Genomic DNA, 24055 nt, shown 5'->3' with positions numbered 1-24055 from the left:
GAAGTAAAGTGTTACCTACATTTGTTTCCACACTGTGTTACATACAGTACCAGTCAAAAGTTTGGACACAATCATGTAGTAACCAAATCAAAATATATTATAAGTAGCCACCCTTTTGCTTTGATGACAGCTTTGCAAACTCTTGGCATTCTCTCAACCAGCTTCATGAGGAATGCTTTTCCAAACGTCTTGGACTTCCCACATATGCTGAGCACTTGTTGGCTGCTTTTTCTTCACTCTGCGATCCAACTCATCCCCCGAGTGATTGTGGAGGCCAGGTCATCTGATACAGCACTCCATCACACTCCTTTGTCAAATAGACTTAGACAGCCTAGAGGTGTGGTTTGGGTCATTTCCTGTTGAAAAACAAATGATAGTCCCACTAAACCCAAACTAGATGGGATGGTGTATTGATGCAGAATGGTGTGGTAGCCATGCTGGCTAAATGTGCCTTGAATTGTAAATAAATCACCGACAGTGTCACCAGCAAAGCAACCCCACACCATCTTGCTTTCCTGTTCTTGAAATGTTCTGCATTAACTGACCTTCATGTCAGAGTAATTATGGACTGTTGTTTCTCTTTGCTTATTTGAGCTGTTCTTGCCATAATATGGACTTGGTCTTTTACCAAATATGGCTATCTTCTGTATACCACCCCTACCTTGTCACAACACAACTGATTGGCTCAAACGCATTGAGAAGGAAAGAAATTCCACAGATTAACTTTTAACAAGGCACACCTGTTAGATGAAATGCATTCCAGGTGACTACCTCATGAAGCTGGTTGAGAGAATGCCAAGAGTGTGCAAAGCTGTCATCAAGGCAAAGGGAGGCTACATTGCAGAATCTCAAATATAAAATATATTTAGATTTGTTTAACACTTTTTTGGTTACTACATGATTCCATATGTGTTATTTCATAGTGTTGATGTTTTCACTATTCTACAATGTATAAAATACTCCAAATAAAGAAAACCCTGGAATGAGTAGGTGTGTCCAAACCTTTGACTGGTACTGTATGTCAGTTTATGATCTGTGTGTGTTTTCCACCGTAGGCTTTTCTAACTGGGACCTCTCAGGTTCATAGATGAGACAGTGAACAAACTGTCCTCCATGTTTCCACCAAACGTTCTCCTTTAGAGTCTCAGTTGAATGGGATTGTCTTGGAACGTTAGGTGCCAAAATGGCGGTCATTAGGATTCTACATCTCAAGTTCACTTTGAACCATCTCACATTTTCCACCACCCTCTGTATATGTGTGTGGTTTTGGGCTAGGTCTTCATGTGGCTGTTGAATCCATCCATACACTAACTGTAAGTGGAGTTAAATCACAGACATAGAAAATCAATGAGGACTGATTGATACCAACCCTTCTGCGTGGGTGGATTCAGGAAGTCATTTTAGTTGTTCTACAAACACAGCAACACTTTAACATCTCTTCTCTCTCGTCCTCCGTGTCCTGGCACCTCTCCTCCCGCCGTCCATGCTCCAGGATGGTGGATGTAGGGGGTCAAAGGTCAGAGAGGAGGAAGTGGATCCACTGTTTTGAGAACGTCACTTCCATCATGTTCCTGGTGGCCCTCAGCGAGTACGACCAAGTCCTGGTGGAGTCTGACAACGAGGTGTGTACACACACACACACTAGGGAAAGGTGGGAGAGATGTTTCGCCTTTTTGTCTTCCCGGTTTCCCATAGTGAAGCATTGGTGAGCTAGGTAGAATTTGACTCTTTCCAGTGATCCAGGGTCAGATATGCCTTTAATCCCCTAATGGTTTGTTTTTGGAGTTGGGATTAGGTAATCTGATCCTAAATCTATGGTTATCATGTCAAAGATACCACACACTCGCCCGCACACATCACGGCACACACACATCAAACACCTTTACTAACTGTCCTCTGTCCCTCTGTCAGAACCGTATGGAGGAGAGTAAGGCGTTGTTCAGGACCATCATCACCTACCCCTGGTTCCAGAACTCCTCAGTCATCCTGTTCCTCAACAAGAAGGATCTGCTGGAGGAGAAGATCTCATACTCCCACCTGGTCGACTACTTCCCTGAGTTTGATGGTGTGTGTGTGTGTGTCTACAGTTACCTTAGTGATATACCGTGTGTCTGATGTTTTCTGACTACCGTGATGCGGGATTGACTGTGTGTATGCCCCAGGTCCCCAGCGAGATGCCCAGGCGGGCCGGGAGTTTATCCTGAAGATGTTTGTGGACCTGAACCCGGATAGCGACAAGATCATCTACTCCCACTTCACCTGCGCCACGGACACCGAGAACATCCGCTTCGTCTTCGCTGCCGTCAAAGACACCATCCTGCAGCTCAACCTCAAAGAATACAACCTGGTCTGAGAGACTCTTGCACGCAAACACACACTCTTCCCAGTTGCACAGCTTAGCCTACACACACACTTATGAAGCTTACACACACCTACAAATCTAGTTGATCTTTCCCCCTCCTGCTTTTCACTCCAGCGATTTAAGACCCCCTCTTCCTATATCTCTCCTCCCGTTCGCTCTCTCATTCCTTCCCTATTTTCTATCCTTTTGCCATAAGCCTGTCCTATCCCTCGTTCTCAGCAGCTTGTCTCCTCTTCTCCACACACATGCCATGACTACGGGAGGGGACAATTGTGTGTGTGTGTGTGTGTGTGTGTGTGTGTGTGTGTGTGTGTGTGTGTGTGTGTGTGTGTGTGTGTGTGTGTGTGTGTGTGTGTGTGTGTGTGTGTGTGTGTGTGTGTGTGTGTGTGTGTGTGTGTGTGTGTGTGTGTGTGTGTGTGTGTGTGTGTGAAGGTGAGGAAGAGGACCAGTGCAGTCAGTGAACTGTGGGTCTTTAACCCTTGAACCCTCAGTCAACTGACCTGAGATCACATCCTCTGATTGGTGGAAGGAGTGACCCAACCGCACTCTATAAGGGAGGGGATATAGACTGGGAGGGGGGTGGAGACGATGAGGTAACCGAAGGAAGCCACCAGGACGCGAGCAGGAAGTGATGTCACACAGAAGTGAGGGGGCAGACCAAGGATTCTGTTTCCACCTCGCATCGATGAATGTATACTCTAAGTGAGCATCGCAAACGCAAAAAAATATAATTAAATATGTTATAAAGTAATTACGTATGTAGACAAATTACACTAAGACTGAAAGCACCAGAGGGAGAGGAAAAAGCTAATCGATTAAATCTGTGTATCGCTGAGCTTTTTTACAAGTAGTTTTTAATAATAGTAACTTGTTGCTATGTCAACTTCTATCCGACGACTAAGAAGTCGTTTGAAAAGTTATAGAAGCGGTTAGCAAAACAAGATCTTATATTTAAAAAATTTGCAAAATAGCCAAAATATCACAAAAACAAGATGGTAATCAGAAACGGACTAATTTGATCCTTTACAGACGGTTGTGGTTGTTCATGTTTAGGTTTGATCACATCGCTTCCCTCCTTCACTGGTTTACTGACTGATAGATCGAAACCTTCCGTTTGACATCCGCAGTACCACGTTCTGTTTGATACACGCCACATTAAGATTACCGAACATCCGATACTCGCTACTATGTTCTGATTGGACAGTCGCTGAGGGGGAGGGAGTCATGTATGGATATGATGTCATCACTGTACGGTACATCAGTCTGTGAAAGAATGACATCACGTGTTAAGTTGCCCAGCGACCCAATTAGATGTGCTCTGGAGATTCTGGGCAATCCATCCCCACAAATGACACGGTGGCATCCATTATCCAAGACACACAGGAAGCTTTATGTTGTTTACCTTTTTTTTTTACTGTATAGACACTTTTGTTTGTTGATGAGAGGTGGTTGTTGATTGGTGGGAGCGGGGGACGTATGATCCTGTCTCCCAGATGGACAGGCAAGCATACTCTGAAGTCAAAAAGTTATTGTTTGTGTATATTTCTGTTTGTAAATACATGTACACAGAAACGCTCCTGTACAAAAACACTCTGTGGTACAGTACACCATCTTTGGCAACAAAACAAAAAAAATAGAAGAAAATCCCATTTTTTCCTTTTCAATAGTGTACTGTTTTTGTTTTCCTATGAATTTACTAGTATTTATACTGTGATTCTGGTTTTTTTTTAAATTGATTATAAGAGGACTACACACACAGAGGGCTGCAGTGAGAGGAAAGGAAGGGTCTCAGAACGAAGGTTCTAAACCATCAGGAGCCTTCTATTCTAGAACATTCTAGATCCACGGCTCTCCTCTGCAGCTTCTCCCTACTAACACTAGAGCAGATTAGTTATTCACAATATGTTGACAAAATACACGATATTAAAAGAGTAACTAAATAAAGTTTTAATTTTTTTTATTTTAATTTATCTAATAATTTATGGAACCAGGTTTGAAGGTGTTGATAATTTGACTGCTTTTGTTTCTATCATGTTGAAATGCGGTCGGGGCTAGACTTGAGTCTAATCTGCTGTAACAAAACAAACGTCTACTATAGTATGTACTAAATCTCTGCTTTCTTTTTTCTCTTAAGACAATTCCAGATGTACTTTGCCATTCTATCTATATCCATGTTAAATTCAATGGTTTTCTTCTCACATTAAGTCACTTTGTTTCGTTTCATTGATGAAAACTTGTATTTCTCCTCTTGGGTTTCTAATAGGCACAGCTCTGTAACTGCATACATAGGAAATGTACCATATGAACGTAGGTGAATTTTTATAACCAGTGATTGGAGACCAGTACGGTCTATGCTTGCTCTGTCGTTGTAATTTAAACACAGTTTGCGTTGTCGTTGGTTTGAGTTGTTTTAGTTCAAGTTCCGAGGCTTGCTTTGATAGAACCAGTGATGTTGCAGATCTACTTTTGAAACTCTTTCTACAGGCAACTTGTTCTTCATTATTCTCATTAAGGGCTATCGCCATGCATCAGACAGGCAGGCAGATGGGGGAGATAACTAGTAGAGCACGGGGCTCAATTCGGTTTTCAATTCTTGAGGTGACTGGAAATTCAATGAGTGAATTCAAAAATCTTAGAAAGCGATTGGCAGTAGAGGACAAGGGTACACGGTTGCGTTCTGTCCTCAAGGGCTGCAGTCTTGCTGTTTTTTTTTTCTGTTGCCTTCTAACCAAAAACGGATTTCTATCTGTGAAATCAGGTGTTTGCAATCTCCAGCCGATTGGTAACATTCATTGATCAAGTAAATGCCGGGAAGAAATGAAAGCCAGCAGGAATGCGGACTTCGAAGCACTGGGTCGTGCAGCCCTGGTTTTAGGTTCACAGTCAACTAAGCCATTCACTCGAGTGTTTGTGGGGATCATTTTGTTCAACAAAGACCGTGTGTGAATGCAGCTGTGGTGGGATACATGACCAACACTACCATTCATTTTTTACTTTCTCTTTCTCTGGATCAACAGTGGATCACACAAGCTTCCAGCTCCGAATGAGGGAATCTGTCAAGCCCCATGTTCCCTACTTCACTGTTTGATGCGTGATCGTGGATCAGCTTACCCTTCTTCAATGCTAACCTTAAAGGCCCAGTGCAGTCAAATGTGAATTTCCTGTGTTTTGTATAGATTTCCACACTAAGGTTGGAATAATACTGTGAAAATTGTGATAATGCTATTTTAGTGTAAGAGCTGTTTGAAAAGACCACCTGAAATTTCTGCCTGTTTTGGTGGGTTTGAGTTTTGGTTTGTCTGTTTGATATCACCATGCGGTAAATTAGTTAATAAACCACATTTTTTAAAAACGTTTCAAACCTCTACCAATAACAGCTAGTTTTCAGTTTTCCCCTCGCCATTCAGACCACCACTTCCAGACAGTCCTAGCCTAGCAAAATTCATGCTTGAGAAATTACTCTTGCTAAGAAGCTGTTTTTTTGTTGTTGACTATTTTGAGTAAAAACAATCACATTATGGTACTTAATTGTTACCCAGAAATTACTTGATTTTGAGGTAAAAAAAAAAACGTCTGCATTGGGCCTTTTATCCATTTAAGGGAGGGGGGGGGGGGGTGCAAAACTGACCTTAGATCAGTGTTAAGGGGAACTTTCCTTCTAATGTCCTACTGCTAGTTTTACCATCCGGGGGGTGTGCTTTGTGCCTGTTGAGATTTTGCACATTGTCATTAGACACTCCTGCAGTAGAGGCCGGGTGTTAAACCAGGTGTTAAAATTATATTCCAAGTTAAAGCATAGCTGCGCAACACACAGCTCTAGCACACCTGTGCAGACTTTTGTTCCATACCAGCCCTAACACCACAGTCAACTGATTGAGAACTAATCATGGTCTCGAATTTAGACCACAACTAGTTGAACCAAGTGTGTTAGTGTTGTACTGGAACTAAAACCTGCACACTGCAGCCAGTATTCGAGGTTATTATCCAAGTATGACATTCAGTATTTCATTCGGTGTTGACCTGCCCACAAACAATGTGTTGAATACAACTCACATAGCAAACAGACAAGAACTTGGGCTCCTGTACTGCCTCCACAATGAAGGGGGAAAACAGCCCTAACTACAATCATCTGACTTGGTGATTAATCAGTCATATTTATAGGAAACACTACTAATCTCTTGTTTTCCACTTCCTGTGGGTTAATTGGTTGGCTCTCCTGAAGTGTCTGCACATTAGGGCCCAGAGTTGTTCCTAGGCTGTAACTAGGACCCAGAGTTTTACCTGGTCAGATTAACATGGACATGGTGCATATTGAGAACTTGTCTTGACTTCTTTCCTTTAAATCTTTTTTGTAAGATAAAAAAATATTACCGGAACACTATTGTATTTAGGACCACTTGATTTATTTTTTAATCTAAGGAAACCTAAGGGTTAAATGTTTTAGTTGGTGTAGAATATACAATGCTGTTTTTGTTTTTCTTTATTTTGTATGTAAACCAAATGTAAATGATGTATTATACTGTGTGCCAACCCAACTCTCTCTAGAGCCAGGCTCTCTCTCTCTTAAGTGCCAACGCTGACATCATCATCAGGGGACAGCCATCTTGGATGGTCCCATTTTTAAGAACACCAGAGACCTAAACACCTGGCATGTTTGACTACGCCACCCCTAACAAAAACTATAAGTACACTTTTTTTTATTTTAAATTGTGTAATTATACAATTGCATGTATTTAGTGTTGGGAGGAGGTGAGGGCTCAGAAAAATGTATTGGCTGATGCAGAGACCTTGATGAAAGGGTGGAATCGGTTATTGATTGATCGGTTGGTTATTATGGATTATTGATTTGCATTACTCTCGCCATATTTCTTTTCTTTTGTGTGTTTTCATGCATTTGTTTCAACCACTGTTGCCTGATCCTCATTCAAACATGAACATGATTTATTACGATCATCGTCGCCTTCTAAGAGAGAACATAATGACAAGGTATCTGTTTTAAATTGAAATAAATTTGTTCGTATACTTGCTGATTGTGTGTGTCTGTGGTTAATGACTAGTCTGGCATATGCCATGTCTAGAAATGACCCAAGCCCTTCTCTTCTAGCCACTATGCACTTGTGTAGTTCTCAGAGGATTTGATAAGTAGGCCTTCAATTGCCTATGGTTAGGAACAACCGGGGTTGTTTCTGGACCTGGCCATTGTTCCATCAAAGAGGGTCTATACAATATGGCTTTTTGGTCAATATAGAGGTTTTCCTTCCTCTTGGTGTTATTGAAATGCTGTCATTTCTCAGAATTGTCAGTTGTCATTCTGTGACTTCTGCTAGTGAAATAGACAGGAGTGTCACAGAATAGAAATAATCAGTGATGGACATATTTCGTCTACATTATGAGGATCATGATTACGAAGTTATGGGATTGGGGTTATTATACATTAAATAGAAGGCTATTGTTATGAGTGTTAGGGAACCACCACATCTCACACTTGCGTGCATCATTAGGGGACAGTTCTGCACACCTTCCACCGGGGGCACATGGCAGCAGCAACACTTCCGCAAACTGTAATTTTATACATTTGACATCTAAAATGGGCCTTCGGAGCGCCACCTCATTCTCTCATCACATGCAACGCCCGCTCATCGATGACTCGTACATTTTGTAGCGCAAGGGGTGGTTTCAGTAGTGAAGGCTTGTGTGTGGACATTAGCTAGCCAGCTAATGGTAGCTAGCTAACACATTGTGGAATTGAAGACGCTTTTCAAGAACAGATTATCGACACGATTGCCCCACTTGACAGCTATAATATCTACGAGGAATTGGACAATATACAAATCTGCTACCTAAACTTACGTTGGCTCGCTTCTCTGCTAAGTTTTGCTAGCTAACGTTAGTTAGTTAGCTAACAAGAAAGGATATTGCTGTGACTTAGTCAACATCTACCTAGCCCAGGTTTATTTTAAGATTCTTCAATCGGTGCCATATTATCTAACGTTGCACGTCTTGGTGTTCAGCCTCTTTTGGTGCCATTTGTTAATTTTTTGACAAGGGACCAAATCAAAACCAACGCTAGCTAGCCAACAGCGTTGGAGAAAAAACAATCACGGCGCGAGACCGGGTAACTGGTGTCCTAGATAACGTTAAGATAAATACATAGCCAGCTAACGTTAACGTAGCTGTCTAAAAAAACAAAACAAGGGAAGACGCTATAGTTGTCCAAAAACGGGGTCTAGATATTTTTGTCCTGGTTGCTGAGGAACACCGATAAATCCATTGACATGATGTTTCCACAATCAAGACACTCGGTAAGTAGCTAACGTTAGCATAACTAGCTAGATGATAGCTAAATTCCAGCTATTCTAGCTAGCTACATAAGCAATTAAGCTTTATCAATGTAAGAATAAAGGGAGATATCTACGATGGCCGTGGTATGTTTTCATTTGTGTTGTTGATGATGGATTCAATCGCTTGTCTGTCACGCGCCCCGGCATTTGTTTACATTCCAGGCTAGCTCCCACTTAGCTAGCTAACGTTAGCTAACCAATATTACTTAGTACAGCGGTTTTCATTAAGCTTTGGAAATGGATGTTTACCTTTTAGCCAGTCTATAATATTACACTAAATGTTTGCCACTCATTAGTAACGTAATGTGAAATCTTTGAACATGGATATCTCAGCTATCTAGGTAAAGTGGCATGTGCTAATAAAACGTAGCTAACTAGATTGCGGAGACAAATTCGAGAACATTTTTTCTTGACAGTCTTTTAGTCAAACCTAACACGTAAGGGCATGTGGAATTAAGTCAATTCGTACAATCATAATTAAACGTTTACTATCAATTGAATCCTCAATCAAGGTGTCTTTTAATTTGGATCCTTGATTACATTGAAGTCCCAAGGACTGCCAGCCACTATGCCATCACAACAGAAGTGGATGTAATATACAATAAAATATGCCATTTAGCAGACTATTTTATTCAAAGCGGCTTAATCATGCACCCATTTTATGTATGTGTGGCCCAGGGAATCGAGCCTACAACCCTTGCGATGCAAGCACCATGCTCTACGAACTGAGCTATACAGGATGCTGTAGCTATATAACGTAGACCTAAAGGTTTTTTAATTTAATACTGGTGCGCTAATGATGATACTGGTTGGGAAATATGAATGTACACAGTTTGTTATGGTAGAGCCTATTTCTGTGTTTCTTCTTTCTCTTTAGCGTCCTACTACCCCCTAGGCCGGGATCCTTGTTCACACTATCAGGGTTTGCCCCTGCATAAACCTGTCCTCTTTCAATTCCAAGGATGACCAGCCCCTCCTGGAGAGCTGTTTGTGTGTGTGCTACTGGGTGTGCAGGCTTTTGCTCTAGCCCTACTAATCACCTATACAGGACCTTGCTTATCCAAACCAATGTGTTTGTGTAGGGGCTGGAGCAAAAGCATTCACAGTCAGTAAGTCTCCAGGATGGTAGTTGTTAGAGCCCTGGTGTAATCTGGGTGGTGGCATCCTTCCACCAGTCTGAAGTAGTAAGGCCTTGATGAGAATCTTAACACTGGATTATGGCTCTGACTCAGCCTGGGGTCATTCTTGTCAGTTGGTCACCTCTGGAAACTCATCTAACCCTGACCATACTCACAGACACACACATCCTCTCAGCCTGCGCTAATACCCCCCCCCCCCCCCAGTAAAAGCCCAGAAAAACCCCTGCTGTTAGGTTAATCTCAGATCCCTCTGTTACTGAACATTCAGTATCACCCCCATGTGTCTCACACACATACACACAGTCCCAAACCGTGCCTGTCCCCTTTCTATCACACACCCATACAGTCCCACATACAGGGGGAGTGAAGAAATGCACACGTCAGTGAGAAGGGTAGGGGATGGAAACGCAGCTTCTCACTGATTGTTGTTATCTTGTTGATTGTCTAACTGTTTGTTGTTGTCTTGGGGATTCTGACTGTTGTATGTTTGTTATTGTGTTGTCCCCCAGGCTTCCTCCCAGTCCTCCCAGCCTCTCAAGTTCACCACCTCTGACTCCTGCGACCGCATTAAGGACGAGTTTCAGTTCCTACAAGCACAATACCATAGGTAACACTTAAACAAACATGTGCTCAGTCACACACTCAAAATACCCGCCCACAAACACTCAAGTCACGCACACTGCATGCACTCAGATTCCAACATGCACTCACTCATATACACAGACATGTCCGTAACCAAATGTTGTCATATATCCAATCAGCTTGAAGATGGAGTGTGACAAGCTAGCTAGTGAGAAGTCAGAGATGCAGCGTCATTACATCATGGTGAGTGACATAATCACCTCTTCTTTTACTTTTAGCCAACCTAGGATACACGTTGGCCATTACTACAATTCTCTCAGATATACAGTACCAGTCAAAGGTTTGGACACACCTACTCATTCCAGGGTTTTTCTTTTATTTATACAATTTTCTACATTGTAGAATAATAGGGAAGACATCAAAACTATAAAAGAACACATATGGAATCATATTAACCCAAAAACGTGTTAAACAAATCAAAATATATTTTATATTTGAGATTCTTCAAAGTAGCCACCCTTTGCCTTGACAGCTTTGCACACTCTTGGTAGTCTCCTGGAATGCATTTCAACTAACTGGCGTACCTTGTTAAATGTACATTTTTATGGAATTTCTTTCCTTAATGCGTTTGAGCCAATCAGTTGTGTTGTGACAAGGTGGGGGTGGTATACAGAAGATGGCCCTATTTGGTAAAAGATCAAGTCCATGTTATGGCAAGAATAGCTCAAATAAGCACAGTGAAAGACAGTCCGTTACTTTAAGACATGAAGGTTAGTCAATGCGGAAAATTTCAAGGACTTTGAAAGTTTCTTCAAGTGCAGTCGCAAAAACCATTAAGCGCTATGATGAAACTGGCTCTCATGAGGACCGCCACGGGAAAGGAAGACCCAGAGTTACCTCTGCTGCAGAGGATAAGTTCATTAGAGTTATAACTGCATCTCAGATTGCAGCCCAAATAAGTGCTTCACAGAGTTCAAGTAACAGACACATCTCCAACTCAACTGTTCAGAGGAGACTGCGGGAATCAGACCTTCATGGTTGAAAAGAAACCACTACTAAAGGACACCAACACACCAACAAGAAGAGACTTGCTTGGGCCAAGAAACACGAGCAATGGACATTAGACCGGTGGAAATCTGTCCTTTGGTCTGACTGGCGATTTTTGGTTCCAACCGCCTTGTTTCTGTGAGACGCAGAGAAGGTAAACGGATGATCTCCGCCTGTGTGGTTCCCACAGTGAAGCATGGAGGAGGTGGTGTGATGGTATGGGGGTGCTTTGCTGGTGACACTGTGATTTATTTACAATTCAATGCACACTTAACCAGCATGGCTACCACAGCTTTCTGCAGCGATACGCCATCCCATCTGGTTTGTGCTTAGTGAGACGATAATTTGTTTTTCAACAGGACAATTGCTCAACACACCAATAGGCTGTGTAAGAACTATTTGACCAATAAGGAGAGTGATGTGGTGCTGCATCAGATGATCTGGCATCCACAATCACCCGACCTCAACCCAATTAAGATGGTTTGGGATGAGTTGGACCGCAGAGTGAAGTAAAAGCATCCAACATGTGCTCAGCATATGTGGGAACTCCTTCAAGATTGTTGGAAAAGCATTCCTCATGAAGCTGATTGAGAAAATGCCAAGTGTGCAAATCTGTCAAGGCAAAGAGTGGCTACTTTAACACTTTTTTGAGGGGGGGTACTACATGATTCCATGTGGGTTATTTCATAGTTTGTCTTCACTATTCTACAATGTAGAGAATTGTAAAAAATAAATAACCCCTTGAATGAATAGGTGTGTCCAAACTTTTGACTGGTACTGTACACAAGTGTATTGGGGGCTAGGGATTGATTGGAATTCTGCAGTATGTTAGTGTTACGTCACAAACTCCCAAATCTTCTTTTTGCAGTACTACGAGATGTCTTATGGACTGAACATTGAAATGCACAAACAGGTAGCTTATTTTCTCTCTTGCTCTGTCTTTCCCTCTCTTCTCTCTCTGGTACTGTGTTGTATGGTGTTGTATTCGGACCATAGAGATCTTTAGAGTACGCAACATTGCATCTTTCCCATTATGGCATCTGTGAGAGCATTGGCACCATTGAGGCCATCTCCATTTTGAAGTAGTACATTCTTCTACTACTCCTGAGTTGGTTAACAAACTGAAAGGGTGCACACGGCCACCTAAAGTCTGCAGTTGAAGAATGTTTCCTCACGAGTATAAATCATTGGCTGATCCCTACCGATGATGTGGATGGAATTATGTGATCCTTCCTTAACCCATAGGAAGTACCACTCAGTTAACTACTTCAAAATTGTGAGTGACCTCAATGGCGCTGCCCATGCTAAAACAGGCTTTGGGCACTAGACACCTCTATTTCTATGATTCTCACTGTCAGTCTGTCTCTTCTCCCCAGGCTGAGATCGTGAAGAGACTAAACGGGATCTGTGCTCAGGTTCTCCCCTACCTATCTCAAGAGGTATTACACTCTCCTCTCTACACATACTTTTCCTTAGGATAACATAATCCCATATCAACGTGTTGTACAATCTCAATCTGTTTAATTCTGTACAATAGCTAAATGTGTTTGGATGTGTGTGTTGCAGCATCAGCAGCAGGTCTTAGGGGCCATAGAGCGAGCCAAGCAGGTCACTCCTCCTGAGATGAACTCTATCATACGGGTAGGCTGGTGTGTGTGTGTTAACCGTGCATATGTGTCTCGTGTATGAATATGTGTGTGTATATAACCATGTGTATCTGTCTGTGCGTTTAGCAGCAGCTCCAGGTGCACCAGTTGTCTCAGCTCCAGGGCTTGGGCCTCCCCACGATGGCCCCTCTCCCCATGGGTCTGTCTGCTCCCAGCCTCCCCCCAACCTCCAGCGCCGGACTGATGTCCCTTTCCTCCATCCTGGCCTCTCACTCTCACTCACAGGCAGCACATGCACAGGTAACACACACCTGACCCGGGCGACGCACACACCTCACACGGGCAACACACACCTCCAGGGCTCTACAGTGTGACCATTTCACTTGCATATGTGACTAAAAATAAATGTGCGCAAATGGCAAAAGTGAAATATCCAAGTGGGGACTTGTACCCCCAGAACCTATACTGCCGTGGTTGTAGTATTTCTGCTTTTTTTATGGTTGGTAATCGCACGAAGAACTACCAATACCATAATGCAACACGCAGCTCAATGAGCCAATCGTAGCATAATGTAGTCCGAGGCTGGAACTACCTCAGTAGGCTGGAAATGCAAGCCTTTGAATAGCTACCTTGAGAGGATCTGCATTCACCTCTGTCAGGAGAAGGATGAAGAGGATCACATTTTATTTTAAAGGTGTACCATGAGGAAATCGCTCCGCTTGGTTGCAAAAATGTTAACCGTTCGCCTCATTTCAGTTTGTGACAAAACAAGCAGGTAGTGTACAGAATCATTGTATCATCTAAACCGCTGTGAAATATATTTTCCATAACCAAACATATTGTATTTTCACTGTTTTGAAGCTGGTGTACAAAACTGAACGTAAAAGACGCAAAAAATAAACTTCAGAACGAGAAGCATAGAAATGATGGACATAGAACGTATCTACCTCTTCTTAGACTTGCTTTCAATGAGAATTTCAGATCTATAACTCCACTTTTCTATCTTAATTTGGTGGGCCAGACAAAAGGTTGCATATTGCAGCTTTAAGCGACAAGATCAACAACAGGAGGCCGATGTTTTTGCCAGTGATACGGATGTGGCTGAACCCATGGTCGTCGAGTCACCAGCAACACAAGAAGACGAAGCTTTCACTAGCACTAATAGTGACCTTGGCGCCAACGTTGCTCTGCTAGCCAGTGTCACTGCCAGCGCGAAGCATACAAGAACATCCAACAATGAGGAAAAAGTTTTCTTCTGGTTAGAGTTTGAATGTGAATAAAGGCTTATGTTTTGCAAGTATTATAAGGCCGAACCAATACTTGCAAGCCAGCATTCTAGCTTTGTGGTGGGGAATCTTCACTTAAAGGGAAATGTCATAAAAATCCTTACTTCATATTCAGCACTTTTCTATGTTTTGTAGTCAAAAAGACAGGAAGATAAGTGTTTCCAATGACATCATTAACCAATTCTTAGACATTTTAGTATGGAATGCCTACTTGTAATTTTAACCAATTAGGAGTAGGCATTCCATACTAAATTGTCTAAGAATTGGTTGATGTCATTGGAAACACTTATCTTCCTGTCTTTTTAGCTACAAAACATAGAAATTCACTGTTTTCACATGTAGTGCTGGAGATGTTGGAAAATTGTGAAACAGACACTGTTAACAGATCACTGTGCCAGGTCTAGAGACCATTAAAACACTACCTCAGACTACTTCTCAATGTGCACCTGCATTTATGTGTGTATGCACCCCCCCCCCCCCCCCCCCCCACACACACACACACACACACACCCCTAGCAGGTAACACACACAAATGATAGTTCACGGCTCTCTTCCACTCCTTGTGTTTTGTTCTCTGGTCTCCTCCCCACCAGGCTCAGGCCCAGCTGGCTAAAGAAGACAAGGCCAGAGACGCAGCAGAGAGAGAACAGAGGGAAGAGGACGGAGACAAGTCCGACTGATGGTGGAGCCTGGATGGGAAGGAGTGGAGAGAGGGGTGAGACAAGTTGGACTGATGGACAACCAGGCGTGGATCTACTGTGGGAGGGCTAAGGGGAGGGGGGTGGTGAGTGTTCATACAGTAGGTGTCACACTGTGGTTCATCTCAGTAACTCTCTGGGCCTCCACTCCATCGCTTCCTTATCCTTCTTTTTCATCTTCTATTATCATCAAATCCGTTCGTCACCAAGCCTGTTGGACAGGTCTCCTCTGTCTGACTCCTTCCTCTTTTCCTTTCCTCTCCTCTGTTCACTATTGCCGCTGACAACCCATTGCCAACAGATACTACCCTGACCTCTAACCCAGAGATGTGGACTCGAGTCACGTGACTTGGACATTTCATGACTTGATACTTAACTTGGCAAAAAGAAACAAACACTTGCCAATCGACATTGACTTGAGCATTTATGACTGGTGACTTTACTTGGACAAGCTATGTGAGTCGACTCGGTTTGTCATCTTGCTCACAAGGTAGGCCTCTCTGTCCTTCATATCGGAGTGCTGCAGGTTTTTAAACTTTTGTTCTGTCTTCACCAATCATATTCACGGAAATCACAAAGCACGTCATCTAGCAAAGCGCGCCACTCTCCACTGTCCTGCGGTATTTATTTAGCAAACGTGATAACATATCATTCCCAACAAACAAAAGCAAGAACTCTTAACAGAAATGTTTCAGCAACCTACACCTAAACTGTATGGGAGGAAAACGAGATGACTTCCCAGTCTGATCAACTAGGCTACTGATAACAACCAGGTGGTAATGTTATGTAGCCTATTTTATAGACCATTTATTTGTGTTAGGAGAAAATGTGACTGATTAAATTTGGTGTAAGTTGAATTCAAACTTGGACTGGCTAGGCTGCCTTGACCTTTTCAATCCAAAACTATTAACTGAAATGAATCAATCATGACTGATTTACATGGACTGTGTGAGTTACTTTTGAATTAAAGTTGCAGAGACCTACACGATGCAAACCTGCATAAAGCAAGCCCTGTGAGTTGTATTGTCCAATTGCAATTGTTGTGTCTGTAGAGGAAACCGCTGTTAGTCAGTTTGTAAAACACGTTGGTCCAAAATCATTGCAATGAAATTGGCAAAAAAAACACTTAGCCTTTGACTTGAGGACCCGAAACCCGAAATTAGGGACTTGTGACTTGACTCGACCTGAGCTGTGGGACGACTTGGGACTTGCCCGTTATTTCTTGGGACTTGACTCAAAGCTTAAACTTGAGACTTGCAAAATTGTGACTTGGTCCCATCTCAGCTCTAACCCTTTAACCCCTGACCTTTGTTCCTCTTCTCCTAGTAGAAGTTGCTCTTAAGCTCAGATTTAAACAATCAAAACATTACTGACCTTTGATCAGTGTCTAGGGACGACTTCCTCCTGTAGGTCTCTGCTGATTGGCTGCAGAGTTACTGCTAACTCTGCTCACTGATCTCACAGACAGTGTTCTGAAAGGGCCACTTGAATAAGACAGTTGAGTATAAAAGTCAGGAGCTAGGGTGTGTGTGTGTGTGTGTGTGTGTGTGTGTGTGTGTGTGTGTGTGTGTGTGTGTGCAAACTTACGTTTGATTTTTATCAACCACCTTTTCCTATTCTCCCTCCCGCCCCTGTCTGTCCACTCTCTTAACTGACCAAGTCTATGGTCCAGTCCCAAATCAACACCTAGCCCCTAGGCACTTCCCCCTAGACAGAGGAAGTGTCCAAGGGGTAAGGGTTGATTCTGGATGGGGCCTACATTTTAACGGGAACAAATCTACACATCAATCATGTTCTCATTCAGATCAGATTCTATTGGTGGAAAGGGAGAGGAATACATTTGCATATGTCGTTCTGTTGGTTAGCATAGCACTTGGAGCTAGAACACAGCTGTAGCGCACTAACCTATAACCTACCCGCAGATGCATAAGAGGCGTTAAGGTTTAGTTCTTCTACAGGACAGTAGGTGGCAGCAAAGCCAAACCAGACCCAGGGCTGTATTCAATCAAACCCCCATTACAGTATTTACACAGACTTTATCCTCCCCCCAATGGGTTAATTAAAATCACAGGACCCTAAAAACCTACTACTGCTGCCAGGTAGACTCCCCTCACAGGTAGATGTCTAAATGTTCAGAATGAGAAGAGCGTTTTGGGGCTGTAGTTTGTAAACCAAGACACTGTAAACTTTGCTATGGCAGGTTTGATTGAATGTAGAGAGAAACTTGGACATGAATGGTTTGTGTTTCTGTTGTGAAGGGCCCATTTATATATCAATATACATATACTTTTTTAAGCATTTTTGTATGTTTCAAAGCTGCTTTTAGTGTGTATGCGTGTGACGGAAGATGACGTGTCAGTGCAGCGTGTGTATTATGTGATGTGCTATGGAAAGAGGTACTACCCAATACCCCCCCCCCCCCCCTTCTTTCCTGCCCCCTTGACAATGCTGAGGAAATGTCGCCTCATTGTTGAGCTTTGTAAATGTAATTTTTAAAACTCTTCATTTTTGTCATTGTATGTGAAACTTCATAGGTGTGTACTTGGCGATAATGTATGTCATCTGTGTTATGAAAAACCAATACTTATAGCTTCATTTAAAAGACGTGGCGGGGGAAATGTCACATCTAATGTAAACCAACCAAACAAACATTGACTACACAACATGACTGAAAGCGCTCGGCAGTAAGGAAATGTCTATGGTGCCTTACAAATAAATGACTCAACGGAGAGACTGTTTCTAGTGGTTTTTCTATTTGTGTGTCTGTATTTGCTTGCCTGTGGGTGTCGATGAGTTAGCCAGGTAACTTTGATAAACAACCAGAAATAATGTATGATTTTCTGGTTTATTAAGAAAAGCTTAAATGAATTTACAGAAGTATTGACCCCATGCATTTCTTGGCATGTAATTGTTCAAATTGATTTTTTTTTTTTGTCAACAATCTACACAATACTTTGTCAAAGTGGAAGATATTTTTTTTTTAAGATTCATAAAAATGTAGTGACAAATAGTTATTACATAAGTATTCAGCTCCCTGAGTCAATACGTGTTACAGCACCTTTGGCAGTGATTACAGCTGTGAGTCTTCTTGGGTAAGTCTTAAAGAGCTTTACTCACCTGACTTGTGCAATATTTGCCTAATATTCTCTTTAAAATTCTGCATGCTCGGTCAAGATGTTGGGGATCATGGCTATGACAGCAATTATCAAGGTGATTTTAAGTCAACTATCTCGGCCACTCAGGAACATTTGTCTTTTTGGTAAGCAACTCCAGTGAGGATTCTGCCATTTGTGGTAGGTTATTGTCCTGCTGAATTCCTCTCCCATTCTCCGCTGTGAAGCAGGTTTTCCTCTAGGATTTTTGCCTGTGCTTAGCTCCATCCCGTTTCTTTTTATCCTGAAAAACTCCCACAGTATTTTCCAATGACAACCATCCCGATACCATGATGCAGCCACCACCATACTTGAATGTAAGGAGGCGGTTACTCAGTGTTGTGCTGGCTTTACATTTAGGCCTTTCTGTGTTTCTTTGTATTACATTAGTGCCTTGTTGCATACAGGATCGCATGCATTTTTATTCTGTATGTTTGTTCTTTTCACTCAATGTTTTTCTCCCAGCACAGCCATTGAAGCGGTTTTTAAAATCACCAATGGCCTCATGGTAACATCCCTGAGCAGTTTCATTCCTGTCCTGCATCTTTGTGTCTGCCTGGTTTAATACATTGTCCACGGCATCATTTTGAACTTGACCATGTTTAAAGAGAGATTCAATGTCTGATGTGTTATTGTTACCCATCTATCAACCACTGCCCTTCTTGAGGCTTTCAAAGCTCCCTGGTCTTTGTAGTTTAATCTTTGCTAGATATTCAAAACTTGACTGCGGGACCTTAGAGGAAGGGTTAGTCATTCAAAAATCATGACAACCGCTTATTTAACACAGTGAGTCCATGTAACTGATTTGTTAAGCCAAATTTGACTCCTGGACTAATTTATGCTTGCCTAAACAAAGGGGCTGAATACTTATGAAAGCACTATATTTCAGTTAATAATTTATCCACTTTACATTTACATTTACATTTAAGTCATTTAGCAGACGCTCTTATCCAGAGCGACTGTTGACAAAAAAATGACATCTTAATCCCACTTTAACACAATGTCAAAAACAATCCAAGGGGTGAGAATACTTTTGCAAGGCACTGTGTTTTTGGTTGTGGAGTCAATTATAGTGCCTTCAGAAACTATTCATACACCTTGACTTATTCCATATTGTTTCAGCCTGAATTCAAAAATGATTTTTGTCTCTCACCCATCTACCCACAGTACCTCATAATGACAAAGGGAAAACATTATTTTTTGAGCTTTTCCCAAATTTATTAAAATAAAATACATATCTAATTTACATAAGTATTCACACCCCTCAGGTGCATCCAATTTCCTTCGAGCATCCTTGCGATGTTGCTACAACTTAGTCCACCTGTGGCCAATTCATTGTTTGGGGCATGAGTTAGAAAGAGACACACCTGTCTATATAAGGTCCCACATGTGACAGCGCATGTCAGACTGGAAATTGAAAAAATATGGAACTACCCAGACTCTGCTTAGAGCTGGCTGTCCCAATGACCACTCTGACAGAACTACAGAGTCCCTTGGCTGAGATGGGAGAACCTGCCAGAAGGACAACAGTCTCTGCAGCACTTCACACATCTGGCCTTCATGGGAGACTGGCCAGATGGAAGCCACTCCTGAGAAAAATGCACGAGTTTACAGAAAGGCACGTGAAAGACCCATCATAAGCCAAATGATTCTGTGGTGTGATGAGACATAAATGTAACTATTTGGCCTGAATGCAAAATATTATGTCTGGAGAAAACCAGGCTCAGCTCATTACCCATCTAACACCATCCCTACTGTGAAGCATGGTGGTGGCAGCATCAGGCTATTGGGATGTTTTTCAGAGGGAGGGATTGGGAGACTGGTAAGGATACAGTAAATGGAGCCAAATACAGGCAACTCCTTGATAACCTGTTTCAGAGTGCAAATGACAGACTGGGGGTTAAGATGTACGTTAACAGGACAATGACCCAAAGCAATGCTGGAATGGCTTCAGTCTGTGGAAAGACTTGATTGCTGTTCACCATCGTGCCCCATCGAACTTAACAGAACTTGAGAAAATCCCCAAATCCAGATGTGCAAAGCTGATAGACATACCCAAGAGGACTCAGAGATGTAATCGCCACCAAAGCTGATAGACATACCCAAGAGGACTCAGAGATGTAATCGCCACCAAAGCTGATAGACATACCCAAGAGGACTCAGAGATGTAATCGCCACCCAAGGTGCTTGCTTCTACAAAGACGTGACTTAGGTGTGAATACTTATGTAATTTAGATATTTCTGTACTTCATTTTTCAATACATTTGCAAACATTTCTAAAAGCATGCTTTTACTTAGTCACAAAGGTGTGTGTGTAGATGGGTGAGAAACTATTGAATCCAGGCTGTAACAAAGTGGAATACGTCGAATGGTGTATGAATATTTTCTGAAGGCACCATTCCCATTTCTAACCTTTTCTTTCAATAAAAAAAAATAAAAAAATTAACCTCAGGATATTTAGGCAAATTAGCTGGCTAACTCATTGACTCTGCTTGTAGTATAACCCTATGGAGTTTGTTTTCCAACTGACAAGAGGTTATCCCACAACTCAGACAAGTCTGGACAGGCCTGCAGCATCCTGGGACTTCCACTGTTGTCAACAGGATAGTGTTTCACCTGAGTACCTCCAAGAACATGTCTGTGGCAATACTGATGTTTTTTAACATGCAGGTTAGAATACCTGACATAGCAGGTTAGGAGAATTAACTAGGCAGGTTAGGAGAATTAGGTTAAGGTTAGGCCTAGCTGAAATGCTATAGTTGTCAACAACTGTTATCCTCAACGTGACAACTAGAAGGTGCTGCACTGGTAGCCACAAACGTACAAACCATCAGTAACATAACATTGTCTGTTCTTACAAGGAAGCGCATAGTGTATACAGCTAAATGGTTTGCAAAGAGGGTCTTTGTCTGCAAGGACCACCCAAACTAAACAAATGGAATCATGCCTAGGGCTTTATATCAACTGTGGATGAGGTACAGGGGATTTATACCTGCACCCTTTTCAGTAACTATTCCCTCATTAGGCTACAGAATCAACTAGCACACACACACACACACACGCTTTAATAAACATTTTCAAAAATCAGTCAGATGCACAATGGACATTTAGTTTATCTTTATGCATAAACTACAAAAAAAGCAACACAGAAAAATAAAACAAAACCAATTGAAATAAAGATATGACAACATGCAAGTGTCTTCATCACTGGGTCTGGTGTGTCCTCACTCCAACCAACATTGGGAAAGTCCTAGTGAATCACTTGGATGAATCCATGAAGTTGAAGACATCCTACAACTCTATGGTTCTGCATGCACTTTCGTCTCAGCAGGAGTTGTCAGATTATAAAGGAAAAATACTTCCATAAACTCAAGTTCTCTTTTCCATCAAGAAGAAATACACACATTTGATTGCACCTACAGTTTGTTACAGACAAGCTTATTAAGGAATACAGTGTGGATACAAACACAATAAAATACACTACATGGCCAAAAGTAGGTTGAAACCCCTTCAAATTAGTGGATTCTGCAATTTCAGCCACACCCGTGCTGACAGGTGTATAAATTGAACACCCAGTCATGCAATCTCCATAGACAAACAATGGCCTGTACTGAAAAGCTCAGTGACTTTCAACGTGGCACCATAATAGGATGCCACCATTTCAACAAGTCAGTTCGTCAAATTTCTGCCCTGCTAGAGATGCCCCAGTCAACTGTATGTGCTGTTATTGTGAGTGGAAATGTCTAGGAGAAACAATGGCTCAACTACAAAGTGGTAGGCCACACAAGCTCACAGAACGGGACTGCTTGTCCTCGGTTGCAACACTCACTACCGAGTTCCAAACCACCTCTGGAAGCAACATCAACACAATAACTGTTTGTCTGGAGCTTCATGAAATGTGTTTCCATGGCCGAGCAGCAGCACACAAGCCTAAGATCACCATGTGCAATGCCAAGCGTCAGCTGGAGTGGTGTAAAGCTTGCAATTGGACTCTGGATCAGTGGAAATACGTTCTCTGGAGTGATAAATCACGCTTCACCATCTGACAGTCCGACGGACGAATCTGGGTTTGGGAGATGCCAGGAGAACGCTACCTGTCCCAATGCATAGTGCCAACTGTAAAGTTTGGTGGAGGAGGAATAATGGTCTGGGGCTGTTTTTTTGTTCCAGTGAAGGGAAATCAATGACATTCTAGACAATTGTGCTTCCAACATTGTGGCAACAGTTTGGGGAAGGCCCTTTCCTGTTTCAGCATGACAATGCCCCCATGCACAAGGCGAGGCCCATACAGAAATGGTTTGTCGAGATTGGTGTGGAAGAAATGACTGGCCTGCACAGAGCCCTGACCTCAACCCCATCGGACATCTTTGAGATTAATTGTAACTCCGACTGTAAACCGGGCATAATCGCCTATCAGTGCCCGACCTCACTAATGCTGGTGGCTGAATGGAAGCAAGTCCGCGTAGCAATGTTCCAACATCTAGTGGAAAGCCTTCCCAGAAGATCGGAGGCTGTTATAGCAGCAAAGGGAGGACCAACTCCATATTAATGCCCATGATTTCAGAATGAGATGTTCGGCGAGCAGGTGTCCAAATACTTTTGGTTATATAGTGTATATATTAACCCTTTGCAGAACTGTAATGTGTTTTTCAGAGAACATCTCAGTGAGCGACTCAATCATTGACACACTGACGATTGTCAATAACATTTCAAAGGCAGCACATGGATCTCACAGGACCTACTGTGTGCACATGCAGGTAGGCAGGTTATACACAGCTTTATATATAATAAACTGGAGTAACTAATACAAGTTGCGTCAATAACATAAGAAAAACATCCCAGTGGGCTAGTAGTGGTATTACAATCTTAGAGATACGACAGAAATAAACTGTTAGTTAGAAAGTAATTATCTATGCAACACTGTTTTACATTCCATATACTGTACATGCATGTCTTCTACAGACATGTTAGGTATCAGTAGGCCTAACACTGAACTCCAGACCATTGGCCTTCCCCCGTCCTGGAGAACTACAGGATGAGCACACTAACCCACCCGATTCAGCTAATCAAGGTCTTAACAACTAGTTAAATCAGGTAGTTTGGTGGTGGGCGGGAACAAACAAAAAAAGGACACTCAAAAAAGCTACACACACCAGGAAGACCTGGTTGATGCTGCTGCACAAAGGACATATAAATGAATCATAACAAAATGTAAAACTGTTGTTTCAGTGTTTCCTGTTAGCATAATTGAAATCTAGGGAACTACACAGTACGTCTTTCTCTCTGCTAAAACGGTTTCATCCGCCATACTTTTAGTACGTTGTATTAAAATAAAATACAAAGTTAAAATGCATGTGCATGTGAGTGGTTATACACATCCTCTCACACACACCAGTGGCGGCTGGTGGGAGAAGCTATCGGAGGACGGGATCATTGTAATGGCTGGACTGGAATAAATGTGCTTGATACCGTTCCATTTATTCCATTCCAGCCAATACAATGAGCCTACACTGATATACACACTTCTCTCACACAGACAGCTTCATGGCAGGGGGGGCGTAGGCATGGGTGGGCGTAGGCATGGGTGGGCGTAGGCATGGGTGGGCGTAGGCATGGGTGGGGCATGGGTGGGCGTAGGCATGGGTGGGAAACTTAGCTACCTAGCTAGCAATCTGTGCTATGTATGTGCCAATACTGGACTGGTGCCAAAGTGAACACTCGTCCTTGATACAAAAAGAAGACCGATACTGTCAGGGCCTAATATGTTAGCTAGTGGGCTAATTTAGTTAGTTTTCTGAAATATGCAATCTGCAAAAAACAAGACAGTTGGCGCAGGTCTTT

General features: G+C 42.4%; 2 protein-coding genes across 5 annotated transcripts in view; both read left to right on the top strand.

Annotated features, from left to right (window-relative positions):
- LOC124007768 (guanine nucleotide-binding protein subunit alpha-11-like) overlaps positions 1-2665 on the top strand; it is a 55078-nt gene extending 52413 nt beyond the window's left edge. For both annotated transcript variants that reach the window (XM_046318514.1, XM_046318513.1), the window contains exons 5-7: positions 1493-1622; positions 1912-2065; positions 2163-2665. In XM_046318514.1, the coding sequence (XP_046174470.1) occupies positions 1493-1622; positions 1912-2065; positions 2163-2353 (475 nt within the window). In that variant the 3' untranslated portion in view covers positions 2354-2665. The remainder of the gene's footprint in view (positions 1-1492; positions 1623-1911; positions 2066-2162) is intronic.
- A 5223-nt stretch (positions 2666-7888) lies between these two features.
- LOC124007770 (TLE family member 5-like) overlaps positions 7889-24055 on the top strand; it is a 31176-nt gene continuing 15009 nt past the window's right edge. Inside the window, exons 1-8 of one of the 3 annotated variants that reach the window (XR_006834002.1) lie at positions 7889-8664; positions 10352-10449; positions 10604-10667; positions 12340-12384; positions 12848-12910; positions 13038-13112; positions 13205-13378; positions 14958-16637. Coding sequence is in view for 2 of the 3 variants with exons in the window: in XM_046318517.1 (XP_046174473.1) it covers positions 8638-8664; positions 10352-10449; positions 10604-10667; positions 12340-12384; positions 12848-12910; positions 13038-13112; positions 13205-13378; positions 14958-15044 (633 nt within the window). In the remaining variant the exon portion in view is untranslated. Of the gene's footprint in view, positions 8665-10351; positions 10450-10603; positions 10668-12339; positions 12385-12847; positions 12911-13037; positions 13113-13204; positions 13379-14957; positions 17794-24055 lie in introns of those variants that run through there. The other 2 variants (XM_046318517.1, XM_046318518.1) reach the window with 2 other exon arrangements.

Source organism: Oncorhynchus gorbuscha, linkage group LG21 (assembly GCF_021184085.1).
Source record: "Oncorhynchus gorbuscha isolate QuinsamMale2020 ecotype Even-year linkage group LG21, OgorEven_v1.0, whole genome shotgun sequence".
In the NCBI taxonomy this organism is placed as follows: domain Eukaryota; kingdom Metazoa; phylum Chordata; class Actinopteri; order Salmoniformes; family Salmonidae; genus Oncorhynchus; species Oncorhynchus gorbuscha.
The sequence above is the reverse complement of the archived record's forward strand: the minus strand, read 5'-3'. Positions and strand labels throughout refer to the sequence as shown.